General features: G+C 36.2%; 1 protein-coding gene across 1 annotated transcript; it reads right to left on the bottom strand.

Annotated features, from left to right (window-relative positions):
- Positions 1 to 11,413: 11,413 nt before the first annotated feature.
- LOC112040103 (uncharacterized) lies at positions 11,414 to 17,955 on the bottom strand. Its single transcript, XM_024073005.2, has 11 exons — positions 17,674 to 17,955; positions 17,483 to 17,566; positions 16,188 to 16,283; positions 16,030 to 16,102; positions 15,828 to 15,929; positions 15,636 to 15,709; positions 15,374 to 15,481; positions 15,108 to 15,245; positions 14,135 to 14,240; positions 13,511 to 13,719; positions 11,414 to 11,925 (listed from the first exon to the last, which is right to left on the bottom strand). Exons 1-11 carry the CDS (start codon positions 17,740 to 17,742, stop codon positions 11,857 to 11,859), a joined length of 1,128 nt encoding a protein of 375 aa, XP_023928773.1. The 5' UTR covers positions 17,743 to 17,955; the 3' UTR covers positions 11,414 to 11,856.
- Positions 17,956 to 22,939: the final 4,984 nt, after the last annotated feature.

Raw genomic sequence — 22,939 nt, 5'->3', positions numbered from 1 at the left:
AACATTTTTTTTCCTTATTGTGGTCAAGCATTGACAACATAGCACTATTATTGAAAATATAAAAATAAAAATAACATAGTGTGGAAAGAGAGACCACAAAGGTCAAGGTCAAGGATTGAAGGTGATTTGGTGACATGGATGCGCCACACGTAAGCAATTGGGTAGGCCGCTTTAGCATGGAGGCAGTGGTCAGGGCAAGGGACAAACTTCAAGCTACGTACCTTTGAGTGACTACCCACATGAACGATGAACAAGTTGTAATAGGACATTACCAACGTATCGAGCTTGTAATACTTTAGCTTTTAAGGATCGTTTTATTTATTATATATGGTCAGGGTTGGCTCAACAATTTTGATGGCTTTAGACGAAAATTTTAAGTGAGTTTTTTTTTTAATTTTAAAGTCTAAATTCGTGCAAATAAAAATTAATTTATTACATGGTTCAATAAATTAGTATCACTATAATACAAATAAGTTGATATAATATACATCAAATAATTAATTGATGTGATAATTTATAATAATTGATAAAGTAAGAGTTTGCATTAAAAAAAAATGTGATAACTTATTAATTAGTGTGGGGTCGTGTGGGGGCCAACTTAGCTTAGGCCTTGTAATGTGTTGGGGCTTGTGGACAAGACTGCATAGTTCTATGTGCACTGTGCAGTCTTATCCTATCAAGTATGTGCACTATTATTGTGCAGTATTCTGCATTTTAGAATACAATGTAGCTTTTTTAATGCATTTTATTAACCAATAAAAACTTAAATATAATTTTTTTTTTGTAATTAAAATATATAGATAAATATATATATATATATATATATGTATATAATTTTTTTTTTTTTTTTTTACAAGTGGAGCCTTCTTTTATTTGGGGCCTTAGGCGATTGCATCAATTGCTTAAATGGTTCAGTCGGCCTGTATATAGTTCCATGCATATGCATGTATACAATTAAAAACAATCATAATATATATATATATATATATATATAGAAGATATTCAAATTATACATATTATGAGTTTACACTTTTTTTAAATTATACATTTCTAAAATATGTAAGGGTTTCTCATTATTTATGTATACTAGTAGGGCAGCACATGCCTTGCTGAGGAAAAGAGTAGTGATTAAGATCAATTCTAGATTTTATTTATATTACAAAAAAAAAAAAAAGATATAATCATTGGATTTTTGAAGTATATAGAGATTTACATTAATCAAAAGAGACATTAATTTTAAGAATTTTGATAATTATGTCATAAAAAGTTAATCTCATTTGTATAAGAATTTTAATCACACACAAAATTAGAGTAGCTATTTAACATATAAATATTTATTTTACTATAATATTTTTTTTGGTACTTATTTGCTAAAGGCAATATATCCACTCACTAAAAACTTCTAAGAATGATAACAAATATTATTATCTTCCAACAATAAGCAATTGAGTTTTGCTAAGAAAAAAAAGATAACAAAAGGCATGCCATCGAATTTTCCATTAGATAAATTATAAATTTAAAAAATTTAAACCTAGAAAATCAATGTTCTTTAGATTACAAATAAAATATCTTATATCATCATTCCAACTTTCCAAAAATTACTACTGTCTAAAACTCAAAATACGGTCTTTTAGGCCTTAAATCATAGCTTTTAGTTCTGATTAGGTGGCCTCCAAAACCATTGAAAACCTTGAAATCACATTGTAATACGCATAGTCATGGAGCAAGAGCTAATAGAAATTTTGAAGAATTTTTAGCTAATGGAGGAAGAAGAGTTCCAGATCTCAATTTCAAAAGAAGATAAAACACAAGTAATAGAAGAATGCTCTCTAAGTTTGATGAGGAAACTCTTGACGGATAGAAAGCAGAACATATGTGCTTTAAGGAACACACTAAGGATCGTTTGGAAAATAGGCCAGGATTTGAAGATTGTAGAAGTTAGGAATGACATTTTCCAATATAAGTTTGCTAGCGAATTCCAGCTAAGGTGGGTTGAAACCAATGGGCCATGGAATTTTGAAAATAATTTCCTCTTGCTCAAAAGATGGGAGAGGGGAATGATGGCAAACTACATCACTTTTACCCACTCCTTTTTTTGGGTGCAAATCATGGGTTTGCCTTTTGATATTATGGCAGAGAAGATAAGGAAGGAGATAGACAGCAATTTGGGGATCTTTATGGTAGTGGATGCTAGATCATGGATGTCAAACCAAGCAAAATTCATGAGAATAAGGGTGAATCTTCCACTGGAAAAACCCTTAAGAAGATGTGGAAAAGTAGCTAGCCCAGAGGGGGAGATTGTTAGTGAATAAACAACTTGATCAGGCCCTTTGGGACAACCATCCTCCCATCAAATCCCACCGAAAGGGAATCATAACTAATTAAGTTCTCAGGTTTCAAATCAAGTCAGGTCGGGATACATGATCTCTGCCCCATTGCCTTGGTCTACCAAAACACTCATTAGATCGTACCCTCAAATCCGAAGGGTTACTACTAAGGCATAATCATGCAGTTGATAAGTTCCAACCTTGTCTTCTTCATAAAAGCTCAAAGCTAGTTGGACTCCCAATCTCCCTTGTTTAGACTCAGGGACCAAATCCTCAGTATTTGTTCTTGCTATGGACATAACCCCAGAAGGCCATCCCCCAATCCGACCTGGGGCTACAAGAATAACACTAATTGTTCCCAAGGATGGTCTCGAGATAGACTCCCTCTGGTATTTCGACCCAGCCTGACTCACCTGCCCAGAGGGTTGATGCATAAACTATCTTAGCTTCCCTACCTTGACCAATTGTTCCAAGTAATCACAGAGAGTTCCACAATCCTCGGTAGTGTGTCCACGATCCTGGAGATACTGACAGTAAAGTGCCTGATTATGCTTCGTGGGGTCACATCCCATTTTGTTTGGCCACTTAAAGTATGGCTCAGCTTTTTTCTTCTCAAGGATCTAATGAATAGGCTCCTTGAACATTGTACTAACCACTTGTGCACTAGGATGCCCAGTATGTCTAGCAGAATCCTTTCTGGGTCGGCTGTTATTATATCTCTCTAACCTGAAATCTCTTTGGTCAAGAGGAGCAATCTTTGCCTTCCCCTTCCCTTGCTGCTGATCCTCATCGACCCATTTGTGCTCATCAATCCGATCCATAAGTTGGCACATGCTTTGTGCAGGTTTCATTGTCGGGGACTTCCTCAAATCGTGCTCGATGGGGAGGCCAACTTTAAATGTCCTTATTGCCACGTCTTCAAAATCTCTGTCTATCTCATTAAACGTTGCCCAGTACCTATCCAAGTAAGTTTTTAGGGTTTCACCCTCTCTCATTACCATAGATAGCAGGGAATCTAAAGGATGAGGAACCTTGCTACACGTAACAAATCGAGCGCCGAAAGCCCTAGTGTGCTCTTCAAAATAGCTAATTAAGCCCTCATCCAACCCATCAAACCACCTCATTGCAACAGGTCCCAAGCTAGAGGGAAACACCTTGCGCATCAAAGTTTCATTATTACACTAAATAGCCATCCTCTTATTGAAATAATTGACATGATCTGCTGGGTCGGTCCTCCCATTATAAATAGTAAAAATGGGTTACATAAACCGGTGAGGGAGTTTAGCCCTATCAATCTTGCGTGTAAATGGTGATTTAGAAATTTGACGCAAAGCCTTACTCATCACGTCATTTCCCATACTCCTAGGGGTCAGGCTTTTATTCTTCTTCCTATGATATTGCTCCTCCCTATCCAACTATGAAGATAGAAAGAAGGATTCACTAGGGGGTGTTCTAGACCTTGGTGTGTAACTGTCATCTCCACTTGAATCAGTTTTGGAACTAAAAGGGGATGCCTCTCGTTGTTTACGACGTAATTTTCTGCATAAATGGTCTATCTCCAATCTGAGGTTCCGTGTCTCCTCCCCATGTGAGACATGGCTTCTAGTTCTTCTAGTTCTAGAGTGACTCTTGTTGGTATGACCTGTATATACACTAGGAGTCTGGTTAACCTCACGATCTCTCCTTCTTTCCAAATTAACAAACTGGTCTTCATGTTGTGATACCACCGATTCTTCTCTATTTGGTCCTGAACCCACCATAGTTGTTCAAAACTGCAAGTGCTTCCCCAGTTCTCACAAACGTCGCCAATTCTAAGGACATAAAATGAACTCAAGCCCACCAAGAACAATGGACAATGGCCCACTAAACCCAAAACAATGTATTTTGTAAGAGAATGGATCAAGCCAGGGAACGACTCTACAAGAAAAGTGACCATAGTTGATAGGACTTAAGACAGTAAGATTAGAGACATAGATTGATGGAAATAACGCTTCTTAGTCAAGTCCGAGGATGAGATTTTCTTATATTCAAATCAAGTCTATATGAATACACTATCTTCTCCTTTTCATTTTTCCTTTTTTAGATTACGTGCCCCCTTTTTCATGGTGATCACTTCCTTATATAATCCTTTAACCCTTCATCCCAGCCTTCCACCTATTGATTTAGTAGAAAATCCCTTGGATGCTTGTCCCATCAAGACCTCCTGGAAGCTTTGTTGGTAGCTGTGAGCTGAGTTGCCACTGTTCAGGTGTCATTTTTCCATAAATATGGTCAGTTCATTAGGTGCAGTGCATTTAATGTGGTGGTGGCAGCTTTTCATGGTTGACTGAATTTTATGCTACTTTCCCTGAAACTTATCCTTCCATAACGATTATCTCCTTGAACCCCTCCCGAGGTGGCCCAACTCCTCAGAAATCAAAGCTGACCTATTATTCTTTTCCTTTGTCCTCGGCCCATTGATCCAGGCTCAACAATCCGGTTGACCATCCTCAGGCTTTTGTTCGTCCTCGGGCATGGCCCATAGTCCGACACGGCTACTCAAACCTCCTATCCCCACAATTTATATTGGATTGTAAAAACCTTCCAACCTAATCCATGTACACTCTGATCATTTTTGTGCTCTATAATGATTAACAATTAAAGAATTAATTACTATTAATAAGAAGTCGTTAATAAAAATAACAAATAATTATGACACAAATAATAACCAAAAGACAAAAAAAAAAGGGTCTTATTATTACTATTATTATTATTAGTATTAAGAAGTTTTTTTTTTTTTTTTTTAGAATCAAGTCTGCAAGTTTTATTAATCAACAGAAATATTGTCATCAGTTACAAGTTGTTGCACATTACATGGTAGATCAATTGACCAACTGTGTGGACAAGGTGTACATTTTGCTGTTTTAGCTAATCTGTTTGCCACAGCATTCCCCTGCCTTTTTACATGGACAAAACTTGTTGCTACAAAATTCAGAGCTAAAGTTTTAACATCATCAATTATAAGACCAAAGGAGTTTAGGGATGGTAGAGCCAAATTAAGGGCCTTAGTAATTGTCTCTAAATCGCCTTCAAACACCACTTCATGCAGGCCAAGTTCCAAGGCGAAGACAACTGTTGACCTGTAAGCCAAAGCCTCAACGTCTTCAACATTTATAGGGAGAGCAAACCTGTCCGAGAGTGCCCCATGAACCCTACCAACTGCATCTCTGACCATAACGCCCACCCCTGCTTGCTGAATGTCATTGAAAACAGCTCTATCGTAATTAACTTTGAGCTAGGAATTTTGAGGTGGAGTCCAGCGTGTGACTTCTGTATGTATGGGATTGGTCTGGGGGTCTTCTTGGACAGATTTGAACTCGCGAAGCCACTTACACGTCTTGATACAACCTGCTAAAAGGTAATGAGGTGGACTGAAGCCTTTCTTGATTTCTTTTATTCCATATTCTCCATGTAAGGTAGGCAAATCTCTCAGCCAAATTGGGGTCCTCTGAATTTATGATACTTGTCCATAGGTCTCTGAAAGCACAAAGCATGTTGCTAGCTGGTTTCTGAGAGAGGCCTCTTCCCACCACACTTCCTTCAACGCTTGGCAGCCCCAAAGAGCGTGGATTGCATCTTCAATCCCCTCTTTACATCTATTACAAGTAGCACAACGTGTGACTTTCCTGCTAAACAGATTTGTTTTGGTAGGCAATGACTCACAACAAGCTCTCCAAATGAAATGTTTTATTTTGTTTGGAACACCAAGGGACCAAATTCTTCTCCAACAAGTATTTTGTGCCAGGGGTTTGATGGACCTGAAATGGTTGATTCACGGATACTTGACAACATTTTATAAACACTTTTCGTTGTATATCTCCCTGATTTAGTTCCTGCCCAGATAAGGGTGTCAGGTACTTAGTTAACACTTAAAGGAATACCAAGTATGATTTTGGTTTCATGTGGGAGGAATTCTTGCACTATCCGTTCTTTAATCCATCTTGGTCCCTCTTCATCTATTAGAGCACATACCTTAGTATTATTGGGTAGATTTTTTTGGGGTGAAATGATGTATTTTGTGGACAAACCAGGCAACCACATGTCACCCCAGATTTGAACTTGTGAACCATCACCAATCCGCCAATATGCTCCCTTTTTAATGACATCCCTTGCCTTAAGAATGCTTTGCCACTCGTATGATCCCACTGTTTTGACCCCACTGTCAAGGACTGAGCAGTTTGGGAAGAATCTTGCCTTGAAGACTTTGTAGAACATGGATTCTATGTTATGTACCAGGCGCCATACCTGTTTGCCTAGGAGTGCAAGATTAAAATTCTCCAAATCTCTAAACCCCAACTCTCCATGGCTTTTTGGTTGACAAAACTTTTTCCACGCAATCCAATGTATTTTCCTTGAACTTCCTAAATACCCCCACCAGAATTTTCAGACCAAAGATTCGATGTCTTTACACAAATTGTTGGGCAATTTGAAGCACCCCATGGTGAAAGATGGCATTGCTTGGATGACCGATTTGATTAGGATTTCACAACCCGCATGGGATATGCGCTTTTCCTTCCATCCTTGTACTTTATGCCAAACTCTTTCTCTAATGTAGCTGAAACTTTCTCTTTTTCCTCTTCCTACAAATGATGGCAAACCCAAATATTTTTCATATTGAGTTGCCACTTTCACCCCCAACATGTCCTTGATTTTATTTTTGTGGTTCCCTTCGGTGTTTTAGCTGAAGAACAATTGGGTTTTTTCATGGTTTATTTTTTGGCCTGAAGCTTGCTTGTATTTTGTAAGAATGTCCATCACTGTTTGGCAATCCACCTTTTTTGTTCTACAAAAAAGTAAGCTATCATCCGCGAAAAATAGGTGGGTGATTTTTGGCCCTTCTTTACAAAGGAATACTCCATGCAGCTCTCCATTGTTTGCTGCCTGTTGTAATAAAGAATGAAGGCCTTTTGCATATAAGAGAAATAAGTAAGGTGATAAAGGGTCTCCTTGACAGCGTCCCCTACTCGGTTGGATCAATCCATATGGCTCTCCATTGACCAAAATAGAAAAGGAAACCGTACGAATATAGCCTCCTACAAGTGTTCTCCATTTGTTGTTAAAACCCAACCTTTCCATGATTTTATCCAGAAAATTCCACTTAACTCTATCGTATGCTTTACTCATATCAAGTTTTAAAGCCATAAACCTCATTTTACCTTTTCTTTTGTTTTTTAGATGGTGGAGAGTTTCAAATGCAATTAGAATATTATCAGTTATGAGATGGTCTGACATGTATGCACTTTGTGTTTCGGATACGAGTTTAGGAAGGATTTTTTTTAGACGATTGGCTATGGTTTTGGAAATTATCTTATACATTACATTGCAAAGACTAATGGGGCGGAATTCTTTTAGGGTTGAAGGTGATTTTGTTTTGGGAATAAGGGCAATGATGGTGTGGTTTATATTTGGTGGCATGTTTCCGGAATTTAAAACCTATAGAGTTGCATCAATAACATCTGAATCAACAATATTCCAATACGATTTATAGAAAAGTGGGGGCATACCGTCTGGTCCAGGGGCTGTTAATGGCTTCATTTGTTTGAGAGCTAGTTCCACTTCCATGGCCGTGAAAAGTTGAGAGAGCTCTGCATTCATTTCAGGTGTGACTTTCGGCTCAATTCCTTGGAGAATAGGATCAAGCTCGATAGTGTTGGAGGCCTAAAACATGGTTTGGAAATAATCAACAAATGCCATTCCAATTTTGTGTTCATCCTCCAATACTTCCCCACTGTCCAGAACTAGCTTGGAGATGTAATTCCTTCGGTTTCTTTGGTTTGCTCGGCTGTGAAAATAGCTTGTGTTGAGATCACTCGCTTTCAACCATTCCACCCGTGATCACTGCTGCCACAAGCAATCTTCCTTAACCATCAGATCATACATTTTGGCCTTCAATGCTCTCTCATGATCATGGTTTACCCCATTCATTGATTGGAATTCGGCCTTTTTAAGCATCTTCCTCTTTTGTTGCAGCAAGCGTCGAATACTGCCAAAGGAATTCTTGCTCCACATCTGAAGTGACTCATGACAAGCCTCAATTTTTTTCACAAATTTGTTGGTTGGATTATCCACTGATTGACTTTCCCATGACTGTTTGAATACACCTTCACATCCTTCATCCAAACTGCCTCAAATCTATAGGGTCATCTTTTCTTGTAAAATTGATCATTTTCATCATTAGTACAAATCCACAATGGACAATGATCTGAAAGTGAACCTGAGATGTGGTGGACTCAAGTTGTTGGGAACATTTGGATTCAGGAACTAGTGGCCACTCCTCTGTCCAATCTAATCCAAGTGATTGTTTTGTCAAATTGGTTAGTGCCTCTCTGAAATCCTTCATTTGACGCTCCCGCCGTAATGCACCACCCATTTTTTCCTTGGCTTTGACAATCTCGTTAAAATTACCCATGCACAGCCGAGGTAGATTTAGTTTTAGACTCAAGTGTTTTAGCAGCGCCCAAGAGTGTTCTCGGCTGGCAGTAACAGGATTTCCGTAGAAGCCTGTAATCTGCCAAGCATCATCCACTCCTGGGTAAACCATTGCATCTATGTGTGAAGGCGATGAGTCAAGTATGCTAATGTTAATCTCATTCTTCCAAACCAATGTTAACCCGCCCCCTGTATGTTGTCGAGGAACAATGTGGACATTGTCTAGTTGAAGCTTAGACTTTAGATTCTTGACATAATCATCCTTTGCTTTAGTTTCCATGAGAAAGAAAATGGAGGGAAAGTGTTTCCTCACCAACTTGGTGAGTTCTTGAACTGCTCGTGGTAGTTCCAATTGATGCAATTCATGGTGATCGGCAGGGCTGCCTAGCAGCCTCCACCGTTTGACAAGCTCCAGGGACATCTTCATGAGGCACGGACTGTCTCTTTTTTGGTCTGCACTCCTCCTCTGGAATTGGCGTTCTCTTATGCTCTGTTTCTAGCATATGCACATCACCAGGGTATTTTGTTTTGTCACGTGGGATTCGTCCCCAGGTACGTGATTTGGCTAATGTTGGGTTTTAGGGATTTTGGTTTTTGTAATGGGCCTAGCAGTGGCGGTCCGCCCAAGAGTAATTGGAGTTATTTGGGCTTGCGATGTGGGCTGGAGAGCCAGCTTGCACTCTGTGTCACAGGAATCTTGCTTTAAGACCACGTTAGGAACCTTCAATCTTCGGTTTCCCTGACAATCGTCCTCCGAATTATGAGCATTAATTGTCTCAATAATTGCATTAGGACTAGTTGTTTCAGGGGTGGCCGTTGACGGCTAGTGGTGGTTGCTGGACGGTGTTTCTGCTGGGTGGGTTGACGTGGCTGTCTGGTCAGGTTGGTTTGTTGAGGTTTGGAATGGTGACTTAGTTGGTTTAGGGTATCTGGATCTAGATCTAGGGACTATGATGGATGTTTTTTTAGTTTGGAGATCAACCTCTGCCCTCATCCAATCCTCATAGTGCTGATTTGATTTTTTCAAAGAGCCCTTACTCCGTAACCATCATTCACAATCTCTGTCATCGTGAGAGATTAATCCACACCAGCAACAAAAATTTGGGAGGCACTCGTACTTTAATACGGTGCAGCCAATGACTGATCCTTCAGACCAAATTTTGCAGACTCCGTTTAGAGGTTTTGTAATATCAATTCAAACTCGGACCCTTAGAAAGTTTCCTTTTCCCCCCTCGCTTTTCGAGTCTGTCATATGGAGAATGGTGCCCAATGAGCTTCCTATTTTATCTCAGGTTTCTGGGTTGAGGCAGTGTATTGGGAGGTTATGAATTTGGATAAAAAAGGAAATGAATTGAAAGGCTAATGCTGATATGGGAACGTTTGCTATCACCTTCTCAAAAATGACCAAGTGTTTGTCGTATGTCCACGACTCATGCTTGATTACCCTGTCCAAGTCACACTCGTCTTCAAAATGGAAGAACAAAATGTTTTCGCCCATGTACTTGATCTGAACATCCTTCTCCAATATCCATAGTGGTCGAAAGGTGCGTGCAATTGATTCCACATTCACGATTCGTTTCGTCAAGAACTTTGCTGCGAGGATGAAGTTCACAAGAGCATCCTTCTTTGTGCATTCAATCCCATTTTCTTCATCGTCAAGGAGGGAGAATTTTTCTCATAATCCCTCAAGCGATTCCATTGTGAGTGTGTTGTAGAGTTTGTGAGAGAGAGGCAGGTTGTGTTTTAGAAGAAAACTGTTTTAGAGGCCCTATCATTCGCTGAGAAACTAGAGGGGGAGCAAGGGAACCTATACTGTGACAGGGACAAAAAAGCTCCATTGGGTTGTAGGACTAGGGAGAAAATCCCAGGACCATAGAGAATGAAAGAAATATCCATATTGTTCTTTTTGGTAATGTACATCTCAAACTGAAATTTTGATAAGTGTTAGCTAAATACTCAACATTTTTAAAAAAATATTTTTTAATAGTTTTTAATGAACACTATTTTTAAAAAATGCTCAATTTCATATTGCACTTTTTCAAACCACCATGTGGCATTCTGCAATTGCAACACTGTAACTGCTACACAATAGTGTAGGTTTCCTTTGTATTTGGAAAAGTCACTTTTTTACGACAGGTATTTATTAAGATTTACCAAACACGCAGTTTGTGATGAAAAAAAGTGCATTTAAATGTTTTCACAATCTACTTTAATATCTTTTATGTCCAAAATAATGCTAAACTTTGTTATCTAGAAAAAGAATGCTAAACTTAAAATGAGGAATACCAAGATTAGTTACGAACAAAAAAGATCTAATAAACAGATTACGTCAAGCAATCTTTTCTAAATTTGACATGAAAAGTAGATTTTGGCAAATCCAGATTCACAAAGAATATATATATATATATATATCTGTGTGTGCGCGTGTCTGTGGAGGGGTGTTGGAAAATCCTAAACCAAGTGCTACACTGAGTTTCTTCCTTTAAGCACCGATCAGCACAATTGACCCCACCAGTGGCCGCCTTTGGCGGTCAATTGAGGTCGGCATTTGAACACCCCAAAGCGGATATAAGAGGCTTGCACGCAACGTGCACATGCAAGAAGGATAATGCTAATCATTGAGGATAAATAAATCAAACTTATTCACTATTTCAAAACTCAGAAAATAACAATGTATGATCAAGAAGTCCATCGTCAAGTACAGTTCAACGCGGAATCACCCTCATATATCCAAAATGCACATCATCATAAAATCATCTTAAGTTCCCAGTTGTCTCCCTCCCACCCTATGGTGCCCAGTACCATGCTTTACATAAAACAACCTTGTGTCTTAAAAATTTACTTATATATAACCCCAATTCTCATTGATCTAGACCCCAACGCCTAAACAAAGAGAACATCTTATTAGCTATTAGATACCACAGAACAACTTGGGAGGGAGATATTCATGAACAAGGACATTGGTAATGAGACATCTACAAAACGCCCCCATGCGAAATAAGTTTCACTGGCGATCTGGTGTAATCTGGCAGGTGATATATCAAGTGTATCCTTTTCAGACTTAGTCGAGCTTCACATTAGAATACAGAAGGGTGTCCTTTGTTATGGGCATATTGAGAAGGAAGTATACCTGCAGAGAAGTAAAGACAAAGAAGTTAATGAAGATCTTGCCACAAGTCAATTATAAATGCTATCCACTTAAATACCATTCTAGCCCTAAACATAGAAAATCCAGAAAATCCATAATATGGTCTAACCATCTCCTACTTGCAGCATCCAAGTCAAATGCAAAAAAGCTCACATGATCCACAAAATCGATCAAAAGACACCAGATAAACAATGTACACAAAATCATTAAAACAACAAGCCTAAGTCCCAAATTTCTGGGGTCATCAATAGACCCACAACAAATTAGTTAGGATCAACCACATGTATTCTTTTCCTCCATTTTATAATATCTGAACTGCTTCTCAAAAATATTATATCTGAACTCATACACTCTATTACTTCCCTAATTGTCATATCTTATTTTTTTACTTCTACTGATGTTCTTTTTGGTCTTCCTCTACTTTTTTTCATTCCCTCAACTTGGATATATAATCATCAAAAACTACCTAAAACTTTCCTTCGATTTTTTTCTTGGCCAAAAGAAACTTCTAAAGAATTAAAATCTGAAAATTAAAAGATCAATAAATTCTACCAAAGAAGAACAAGAACTGCCAAACACAGATATCCAATCATACAAAGTTCTCAATATTTGGGTACTATGTGAATTTCCTAGACCAAAGCGATGGCTAACAGTACCGATAATATAATTTAAACTACTGTTGAATTGTGTATAAAGTCACCTAGTTCTACAAGATCATATACATAAATCAACAAATAAATAAATAAATAGATAAATAAGAGAAACTGCATTGGATTTTGACATCTAAACTGCATTGCTTTTGCTAGTCCTATGTTTTTTAACAATCTCACAGAGAAAATGCTGGTAGCAAATCAGGAACTGATACAATCTGCAGATTCTAAAGTCTACATCGTAGCCTTAAGTCAATTACTACGGAATGTGACAAGTTAATTTCAAATGCAGGGCTGGTTTTCTTTTTGACCAGAAGCTCAATAAGACTCATTTAGAATGCACCTAACCATTTCATTAGTTTACAATCAATTATTTTTTCCTAGTTCCCTCAAGTATTTTTTATTAAGTTAAGCATGCACCCAATGGGTCTTGGACCCATGAGGGGAGGAGGTGCCAGTTGGGCTAGAGCTCATTGGCATTTCCCTCAAAATTAAAGATGCAGAATAAGGAAACTTGTGCTTTTTTCTAGCAAAATATGTGCATGCATGTGTACATAATGTGTGAACACACTCATCTTGGATTGCATTGCATAGAGCTTTTGACCAGTACTGGTTTCAGTTTAAATTGTGTAAAACATGTTGGTAAGGAAAAAAATATTTTGTATCAAATAATACTGCGTCATCTATTTAAAATCCAATAAATGAGAAATGTGTGCAAAAATAACTACCTACTAACATGTCTTTCATTTGTTAGTGAGGTAGTTATTTCTTCCAGACATGTCTCTCACTTATTGGATTCATGTCTCTTACTTATTGGATTCATGTCTCACTTATTGGATTTTGATACTGTTGACGTGGTATCATTTGATACCCAATACCTTCTCGCTAGTAAGCCTTTATTTAATTTCCAATCTTACCCCTATGAAGGTTGAAATCAGAAGAATAATTCCAGTGAGCCAGGCAAGTGTCCACCTAACCAACACTACTTGTGGATCAAACTCACTATGGGAGCCTTCTGTTTCCACCAACCAGCGTGCAGATGGCTGAGAAGTATACATCACATTCAACAGCTTGCCCGACTCTGTGGGAGGTGTCCCATGAAAGAAGATGACTCCAACAATTTGACCTGTCATATAATTAATTACCACTGATTTAAATGATACCCAGGGGGAAAAATTTCAACCAATTTGAATTTATAAGGAAAAAGAAAAGGTGATCACTAAATAAAATTTGAAAGATAGCAGAGATCACACATGATCATTAATCTTCCAAAATACATAGTTGCATCAAAAGGGATCTGCTCATATGAAGTTTGTGTTTAAATTCCACTAGTTTACTATTCTACTCCTTTACATTAATCAAACCCCAAGGTTATCGTAGAAACAGAAAAAGAAATTGTAACACTGATAACATTATGTGAAGCCTATCAGGCAATTTGAGAGTTTTATAGTTAAATTGGCTTGGCATGGCATGGCATGACAAAAGCCACAAAGCTAAAGCTTAAGCTCATGTAATGACTTCAAAGAAATAAGATAATTGACCTTTGTATGCTTCTTGGAATGAATCAAATATCTTGGACAATGTAGCTACCAAAAGATCCACTCCATGCTTAGAAACACCATCAGATCCATATTGCTCTGACAAAGCCTGTTTTTATTGTGAAATTTATAAATAAATAAATAAACAAACAAACAAATAAATAAATAAATATATATATGTGTGTGTGTGTGTGTGTGAAGCTAAAATCTATAAATAATAGCACAAATAGTAAGCATAATAGACACACACATATACACAGTGAGAGAACACACAGAGAGAGAGATATTATCACTGACAAATCTCAATAGTCTAAGTTAAGCAGACAAAGAAAGAAAAAAGATCAGTCAGTCCCCAACAACTAAAAAGAGGGGTACTACTTGGCTCATCCCCAATCATGATAAAGCAATGCCCTTGAAAGCCTTATGAAACCAAAGATGCTAGAAGAGGTTCTTACTTTGCTCTAAACCTCAAGAGACATTGAGCTCATCTCAACATGAATCCTATCATTTTATTCTTCAAAGGTCCACAGAATCACATAAAAAATAACAGTAAAGGCCACTTTCTTTCAAAGATCAAATATTTAATAAGTCAACTACACAGGTAATTGAAGCAAGGAAATTCAGGAACCCCAGATCAAATTACACATAAGATGCCGCAAGCTACAATGAACAAATGTGTAGGTCAAATTTTCCCAGCTAGTACAAAGTCACCTACTGAACGCTTCTATCAAGGAAGTGGAAGGCTACCCACATTGTGTAGTCTACTGTTATAGTTTAATTAATAAGACAATAAAATGTACTTCAACAGAAAATAAGAAAATATAATGTGAAATCTGTAAAGCATGTTTCCAAGAATAAGCCTCTTGAATCTAGCAACTGTTGTTCTTGTTATTCAAACTCATAAAAATCTGCAGTAAATTGGATTGCATAACAAAATTTAAAAGATTAAAACTAAAAGAATTATGGGGTGTACCACCTTAAAGCCATCAAAACAGCCTGTTATCAACTCAGCTGGACTTTGCATACTTTGTGCCAAATCTTCATGCAACTCTACTGCCCTTCTAAAATTGCGAATCAGAGACAGAAGACTTACAATAAAATCCCTGTCTGCTTTCTGAAAAAAAATGAAATTTAATTTTTTGAATCAAATGCGAGAAATTTCGTTACTAAAAAAAAGAACATCATCTCTCAATAATAAAATGGATAGACATGTAGGGAAGAAAAAAAAAATCCTTAGTAAACCTTTGACATATGGAGATTCATGTTGGCACCATCTGCCAAGGGGATAGTTAAATCCCCATTTAATGGCTCCAGGGAATCGGCAATATAAGAACCATCCATCCAAGATGCCTAAACAGAAACAAATAAAAATAAAATAAAAAAGTATTAGAAGAAGAAAGCTAGGTCCCAGATGTGAAGTTGTGAACAAAATGAAGCAGTACAAGAAAGGGAAAAACAGCATGAAAATGAAATCCAACATATAATAACATCAGTGATGACTCACAAATTCACCAATTTCCTTGTCAGTATAATCTGCCAAGGGTTCATCCAGGGACAACACGGAGACTTTGTTTTCATCTGTAGCAAATCATACAAGTTAAATGTCAGCAGCTTGATAAAATGATCTAGATGTAAAAATATCTCATATTCTTAAATTATATTTTCCAATCATAAATGTTTAGAAAAGATTACGTACCTGGAAGTTGAATGTCAGCAGCTTTCTCCAAACCAAAACTAACCTTTCTCTCAGATGCACTGCTGAACATGGCATTATTTGAGTTGACCACTAGCTTAGGATCTGCAATTATAAAAACATTAATCTAAATACTAGGCCAACAAAATTACAATAACATAATAAAACTGAGAGTTATATTTGTCCAAAATGCATTTCAAAAAACCTGTTCCTTGGACTTCCAGGATAAAAACCGCATGAGGCCTATCAAACGGATTAGGCTTGAGAACTTCATTCAACTGCAAAAGACAAACAAAGTTGTGAACCAAGCCAAACATGAACACAGTTGAAAATCCCATTTCACTTAATAAGAATTTCAATAACCTTAGATGAACCATCAGCTGAAAGTGTCAAGGGTGGTGAAAAACCAAGTAAGACTGATACTGCAGCTCCAACTTCTGAGGGCAACATTGAATCAGGCTGTGAAGAGTAAAAATGGGTACATATGGTGAGAAGATCATATGAAGGCATCAATAGATTGTCCCCTGCTGTGAATAACTAAATTCATGTGCTAGAAGACGATATCTACCAAAACACCATAAAATTCAAACATTTTTTGATTTGCTTGGACATAGATGTTTAAAGGGAAGGATTTGGATTTCAATTTTAGTTTAATAACTTGAATAAAGTATGAGATGCCGAATTTTTTACAATTTATCAAGTTAACAGAGGGATTTGAGCGTACTCAATATGTGAATTTGAAATAAATAGGTGCAAGATGTCAATTCAAATCCATAATTTCAAAAGTGTTGTTGTTTGAGCAAAATCTCAAAAGCTCACATAATCATTTTTTGATAAGTAAAAGCAACAGTCCTACAAGCCAACAACTAGGCTATTAGTTAAAAAGGCTCACATAATAATGAGTTACGAAATTTAATATTAAGCAATTTATACCAACGACTGATTTTCAAATCCGTGATTTCAAATCGAAAAATCCAAACATACCCTTTATGAATATATATATATACATATATATATATATATGATTATAAATAAACTGAAAAACTACCTTTTCTAATTTTCTTGCTTTTTCAAACATTAATAAAGAATTTTCATAACTTTCAGCCAAGAGCTTTGTAGTTTAACTGGTTGGCACTTCTTGGTGTTTCTAAAGGAGACATCTAGATTCCCCATTCTCCAATTATTGAATTATAAAATAATAAATAAAAAACGAAATTTCATACATTTGCAACTTAATGTAATGCCAGAAACTCAGTGTTTCTTAAGATTGAATTATAAAATTACTGTTTCCTATAGATATTGTTCTCCAACAACAAAACATTTATGATAAAAAGAAAAAAAAAAAAAAAGGTTTCTTTATGAAAAAAGGGGTATATGAACTACAGAGTGATCAGAAATGGCATTGATGCATAAAAAAAAAAATTTAAATTATCTAAGTTTGATGCCTAATTCTTTAAAATCGAACCTAAACCACGGCACATACGAAACACTAAAAGGTCAATAAAATTCCTAAGCACCGCACAGGATGCTCATGTAACTCAACTTGTTCAATCTAAGATTGAATTTATATTTCCGTAGGAACACAAAAAAGAAAAAGAAAAAAAGAAAGTAGCGTAGTTGATAAAGAAAAAAAAAAAAAATTAAGAACAAGGCATGACCTGAACGACATCGTTAGATGATGGAGTGCGAAGAAATTGGCGAGTTGAGCTATCGATGAAGAAAACGGAAGCAGTATCTTCAGCCTGTAAATCGAAATCAACCAAATTGAAATGGAGAATTTAATCAATAGATCCAATCCAATTTCGTAGTAAATTTAGGCAGAGATGAGGTTGAGTGAGAAAGAACAAACCCTAGATTGCGAGCAGAGAAGAAAGGATAAGACGAACAGGTAGAAAATGCTGCCAATGCGAAAATCCATTGGAGAGAGAGAGCGAGAGAGAGAGTCTGATCTGGTGGTTTCCTGGGGACGATGAAGAAGGCAAGGCGAGTTTCGGTTTCGGTGTCTTTACGGCTTTAGGCTCGCAACGACGTCGTTTAAAACGAAACGACGAAGTTTCGTTTTGTTTTTCGGCGTGTGGGGTCTGAAAAATTGGAGTTTCTCTTTTGTTTTTGGTAAGTACTAGAGAAAGTTGGATTTTTTTTATTTTTTTTATTTTTTGATAAAAGAGAAAGTTGGAGATGGCATTTGGCAATGTGTCTCTATTTGAATGGGTTTCCAACCACGCAAACGCAATAGTTGGCCCGTTGAGTTTGGGCCTCTTTGGTGGTGTTATGAACTTTCAATGCTCCAGTTTATACCAAAGTGATAAAGATTTTTTTTTTTTTTTTTTTTAAGTGAGAAATGACAATAGATGATATTATAAAATTTCATTATGTATCATAATTATTACGCATAAAAACATACAAGTGTTGTTATTTTATTTTTTAAGTACTTATTTTAATATGAGATCTTTTTACATCTATAACAAAATCTCATTATATTTTTATAACAAACTGATGTGTTAATATTTCATCAAACCTTTATCGGATTGACCATGCAACAACATATAATATTAATGAATCCTATTTAACACCCACACACATATCTACTACAAGGCTATAATTGACAATTTTATTGAAGATGTTATGTAAAAAATTTGTTGTGATATCACTATTGGTCCCAATGGGTAGATGGTAGTCTAGTGAAAGTGGAAATTATGTCAAAATTTTGTCCAAAGGAAGGGAATGGAATGAAGTTGCTTAATAACCTTATGCCTATTCATAGACAACAAGGTACCATTTTAGGGAGAATACAATTCTTTGAGCACTTTTCCTTTTTCAACATTTGTGACCCTTGTAATATCTCTCTCATGGGTTGTGGTTATTCACTTGGCAATATCTCTCTCATGGAAATATTTTCTTTCCCCAAGTAGCTCCTATATTGTGTGTCGGGGGTGGTTTTACGCGTGTCTTTCACTAGAGGTGTGACTTTGGTAGACCTGGATTTGTTTTGGGGAGTCCAATCCGAAACTCGACATTGGGCCACATAAACTAATGACTTTCAGTGCATTTTAAGCCTACAAAATAGATAAGGCCCAAAGTCTCAAAATCATGACAATGGTTGAAATATATAAATAATATGTTTAGCATAATAGTTTTGATTAAATGGTGAGTTGATACGTTATTATTATGTTTATTAAGTGATGTCCAATATTAGAAAGTGGTTAGTTAAGTGTCATATATTTGATAATGGGATGAGTCCAATAGTCCAAATCTAGTTGTGGTTCATGGTTCATGTTCAACATAATAAGGTATGTCCAGCAATGGTCCATGTCCAAATAATATATGTCCAATGGTAGTTCATTTCCAAAAAATATGTGTTCAGTGGTGGTTCATGTCCAAATAATATATGTGCAACGGTGGTAGATCGATCTATTAATATGTATGTTTATAAATGAATTATTAGTGAGATCATGTTTATTAAATAGTGAGATAATATTAAAGTAACTTGCATCCAATGGTACAATAACAATGAATTAACATGTACTTAATAATGTAATCTTGAAGATAGAGAGATTTTGACTTATATTGTATGTTTCTAACTCTAGCCGTACAGCATCACTTTGTTCTTTATATGATTTGTGGCTCCAGCTATATAGCGTTAGTGAATTGATAACATTCCAGCAGCAGAATAATATAAGTACAACAGTACAATGATAATAAATTAAAATATACCTAATAGTATAATTTTGGAGATAAAAATATAATGACTTATCTTCAATGTTTGTAGCTCCAGCCGTATAATAGCAGTGAACATAATATTTCAACATCATGATGAAGTGAGTCTAGCGGTGCGGTATGATATTATGAGTCCTTTCATGGTGACTTTCATGATTGAAAGGGAAAAATTGGTGCAACTGGAGGGAGAGAGAACATGTCAAGCCGTGTGCATCAGTTGGTTAAATTTGTCCCCTTAATCATGCACTTAAATAATTTTCCCCGTGTAATGCTCTTTTAGTTTTTAGTCAAGTGTCTTCCATAAGAAGCACTTTTAATTTTTTAAGTTTGTGCCTTTCATAAGAATAGCTTTAAGTATTAGAAATGTATGTCTTCAATGAGAATGACTTTAATATGAAGTCTTTGTGCCTTTTAAGAGAAAGGCCTTAATATTGATGTTCATATGTCTTTTATGAGAAGGGCTTTTGTAATATGTTCTTGGAAGAGTGTTTGACATCTTTTAAGATGTATGGAGATAGTAAGAAATATATATTTATATATATATATATATGTTTTGTGAGATATGGTGTTTGTAAGATAGATTAGAAATATATGTGAGAAATATGTATAGATAGTTTGTGAGGAATGTATTAGTGAAATATATGGAAGTATGAGATAGATAATATAAAGGTTAAATAAAGTAAATACATGAACTTATAGTTACTGCTGGAGTGGTTTTTGTGTTATGTCACGAGTTATGTTGCTTTTTAAGAAGAGAGATATTGTAAGAGAAATAGAGAAAGAGATGGAGATGTGTTTTTATTCAGCAAAATGATGAAGTTTCAGAATATTAAAGTGTGAGAGAGATGGGTAGTAGTGTGTGTAATAGGTGTTATCTAAGAAGATGGGTTTTGTAAGAGAGATGAAAAAAGATATTGAAATGTTTAGAGATATGATAGCAAAGTGAATGAAGTTTTAGAATAAGGGGATGAGAAAGGGATGGATAGTGGTTGAATTAGCGTGTAGCTTGGTCCTCTTTATATAAAGCCAAGTATGTAACTAGATTAGAATTAGTTGAAGGGAATTTTAGTAAATAAGGAAAAGTCTTTGACAAAGTAAGTGGTTTTATTAGTGGGTTTTTTGTTTTTTAGCCAGAAGAAGAAAGTTTGAGACTTTATTTCTGCTGGGGCTGCTGTTACAGTTGTTAGTCATAGTTGTCAGCTCTACAGTAGTAACTGCTGGATGATGTCATCTGAATGACATCTTCTGCTGAAGGAAAATATTTGGCATTAAATTTATGGTTTGGCTGAAAATGGTGAGATAACCTTTATGGGACCTTCCTATTTCTGGTATTGTAGCTGTAGGTTAAGGATCTTAGCTTAAAATGGTATGATTTCTTTTATAAGTCTCTTACTTCTTTGGGTACGACAACAAGCTGCTGGGATTGGGCATTAATAGGCAAGTGATGTTATTTTAGGACATGTGTCAACTACCTAAGTTGCTGCTGGAGCTATTGCAGTTGCTGCTGCAGCTGCTGTAGCTTTTGCAGCTTCTGCTGGAGTTGTTGCTAGTATTTTTGGCTAAGTTTCCTCTTTTGGAAAATTATATGTTTAATCCATATATAATTTTGGTAAGTAATAAACTAGTTGGTTGATATTTGATGAAGTTTTAGAGATGTAATTATGGTCTCTTTATATTTTAACCAAATCTTGAAGAGTAAGGAGAGCATTTAATGCTAGATATGAGATATTAATATATATTTAGCCATGTGCTTGGGATTGATTTAAATGAAAATAATAATTATGAAATGATATAATTACACTTTTAAACTTATATTATATGATGAACGTTAATTTTATGTAAAGAGCATGGGGAGTTTTATTATTTTAAGTGTTATATGATATAAGATACTTACCAAATGTTACCTATTGCACACTGACCCGTCAGAGTTCAGGGAATTAAGGAAAACATGTCAAGCAACATGTTTTTCTTTATCAACCTTGAACCACTGGAGCTTTACTGAACATACTTCTTGGCCCTCCAAATCACGACTCCCAAAATTCTTCCAATGAGACTTATAAGCTTGGATCATGAGCAAAAAAAGAGATGATGTGCTATGAGCTTGAACCATGGGCTTTGATGCATTTTTGTGTAAATATGGGCCCTTTTGGGCTTTAAAAGAGGTTTTCCCAAAATCCAAGATAATATTGATGTGGTACGGGTTGCCAATGAAATGAAGTCATGTGGTGTGAAAAATTTGTCCTCAACAGTTTGTATGCAGTACACCATTGTTATAGTATGATAACATCATCACATGCCTTGTCAAGGCTACTAATTTTCCTTTCTCGGCTACACACATGACAACATTTTTTTTTTTTTTTCTGGGCAAGTTTGATTCTATACTTCAAGTGGTTTTTAATTTGATCAGCTGATTCAATTTCTATAGCCGAACTAAAAAAATGAAATAAAAGCGATGAAAAAAAAGAGAGAACTATATTGAGTAATTAACAATAATTATTTCCAATAAATACAAGATTCAAGGTAGAAAAGATTTTATATTATTGATTAACTTTATTTTAATGGCATTTTCTATGTGAAAATTAAGAATCTCATGGACCAAAGCCTTTGATATGTATTAAAGTATAGACAAACTGGCATGAAGCTGAAAACCCCTTTTGAACCAATAAAGGCCAACTATTTTTTTCCTAGCCTTATGAGTTAGATGACTCATCATCCAAAAATTTATATAGGAAAAATGTCATTCAGTAAACTTAGGGATGGCAATTTAAATCCGACCTGCGGATACTTGGCCCGGCCCGACCTTAATGGGTCGGATTTTACCCGGCTCGATAAAGAATAGGTCATAGGTTTTAAAAAAAAAACCCGAAGCGGGTTTGAGTCGGGTTCGGATTTTATCGAAACTCGACCCGGTTAAGACCCAATTGCCCTGAAATTACAAAAAACACCCCCCATATATATATATATATATAGTTGTAAACCCTAATTTCCTAACCTATCCACCTCTCATAATCTGATCTCATTTCAATCTCTTTGTCACTCATGCCTCAGCCCCTCACCCTAACCCTCAATCTCTCTATCACTTATGCAGCCACGCATAAGAGCATGCAACCACTTACTCAGCCATGCACAAGAGCATGTTTAGGTAAGGATCGATGGGTTTCGTCTCTCACCGTTTGGTCATTGGATTAGTTTCTCATTTTTTGAGGTATGTTAATTTCTTCTTTGGCTGTTCTTCACTTATATGCTTGCTATCTAGGTCCCAAAATTTAGTTCTGTTTTTCTTTGTTTTTATTTCATTGTTTGGAATGATGAGTTCATTCAGTTAAGTGGATCGGTTTCTCAGTCTGCACTTTGCATCCGCTCACTTCAAACTTCATAAGAACAATCAAGTTGAAATA

Source organism: Quercus suber, unplaced genomic scaffold, assembly GCF_002906115.3.
Source record: "Quercus suber isolate HL8 unplaced genomic scaffold, Cork oak 2.0 scaffold_503, whole genome shotgun sequence".
NCBI lineage: Eukaryota > Viridiplantae > Streptophyta > Magnoliopsida > Fagales > Fagaceae > Quercus > Quercus suber.
This window is presented reverse-complemented; position numbering and strand designations above follow the sequence as displayed.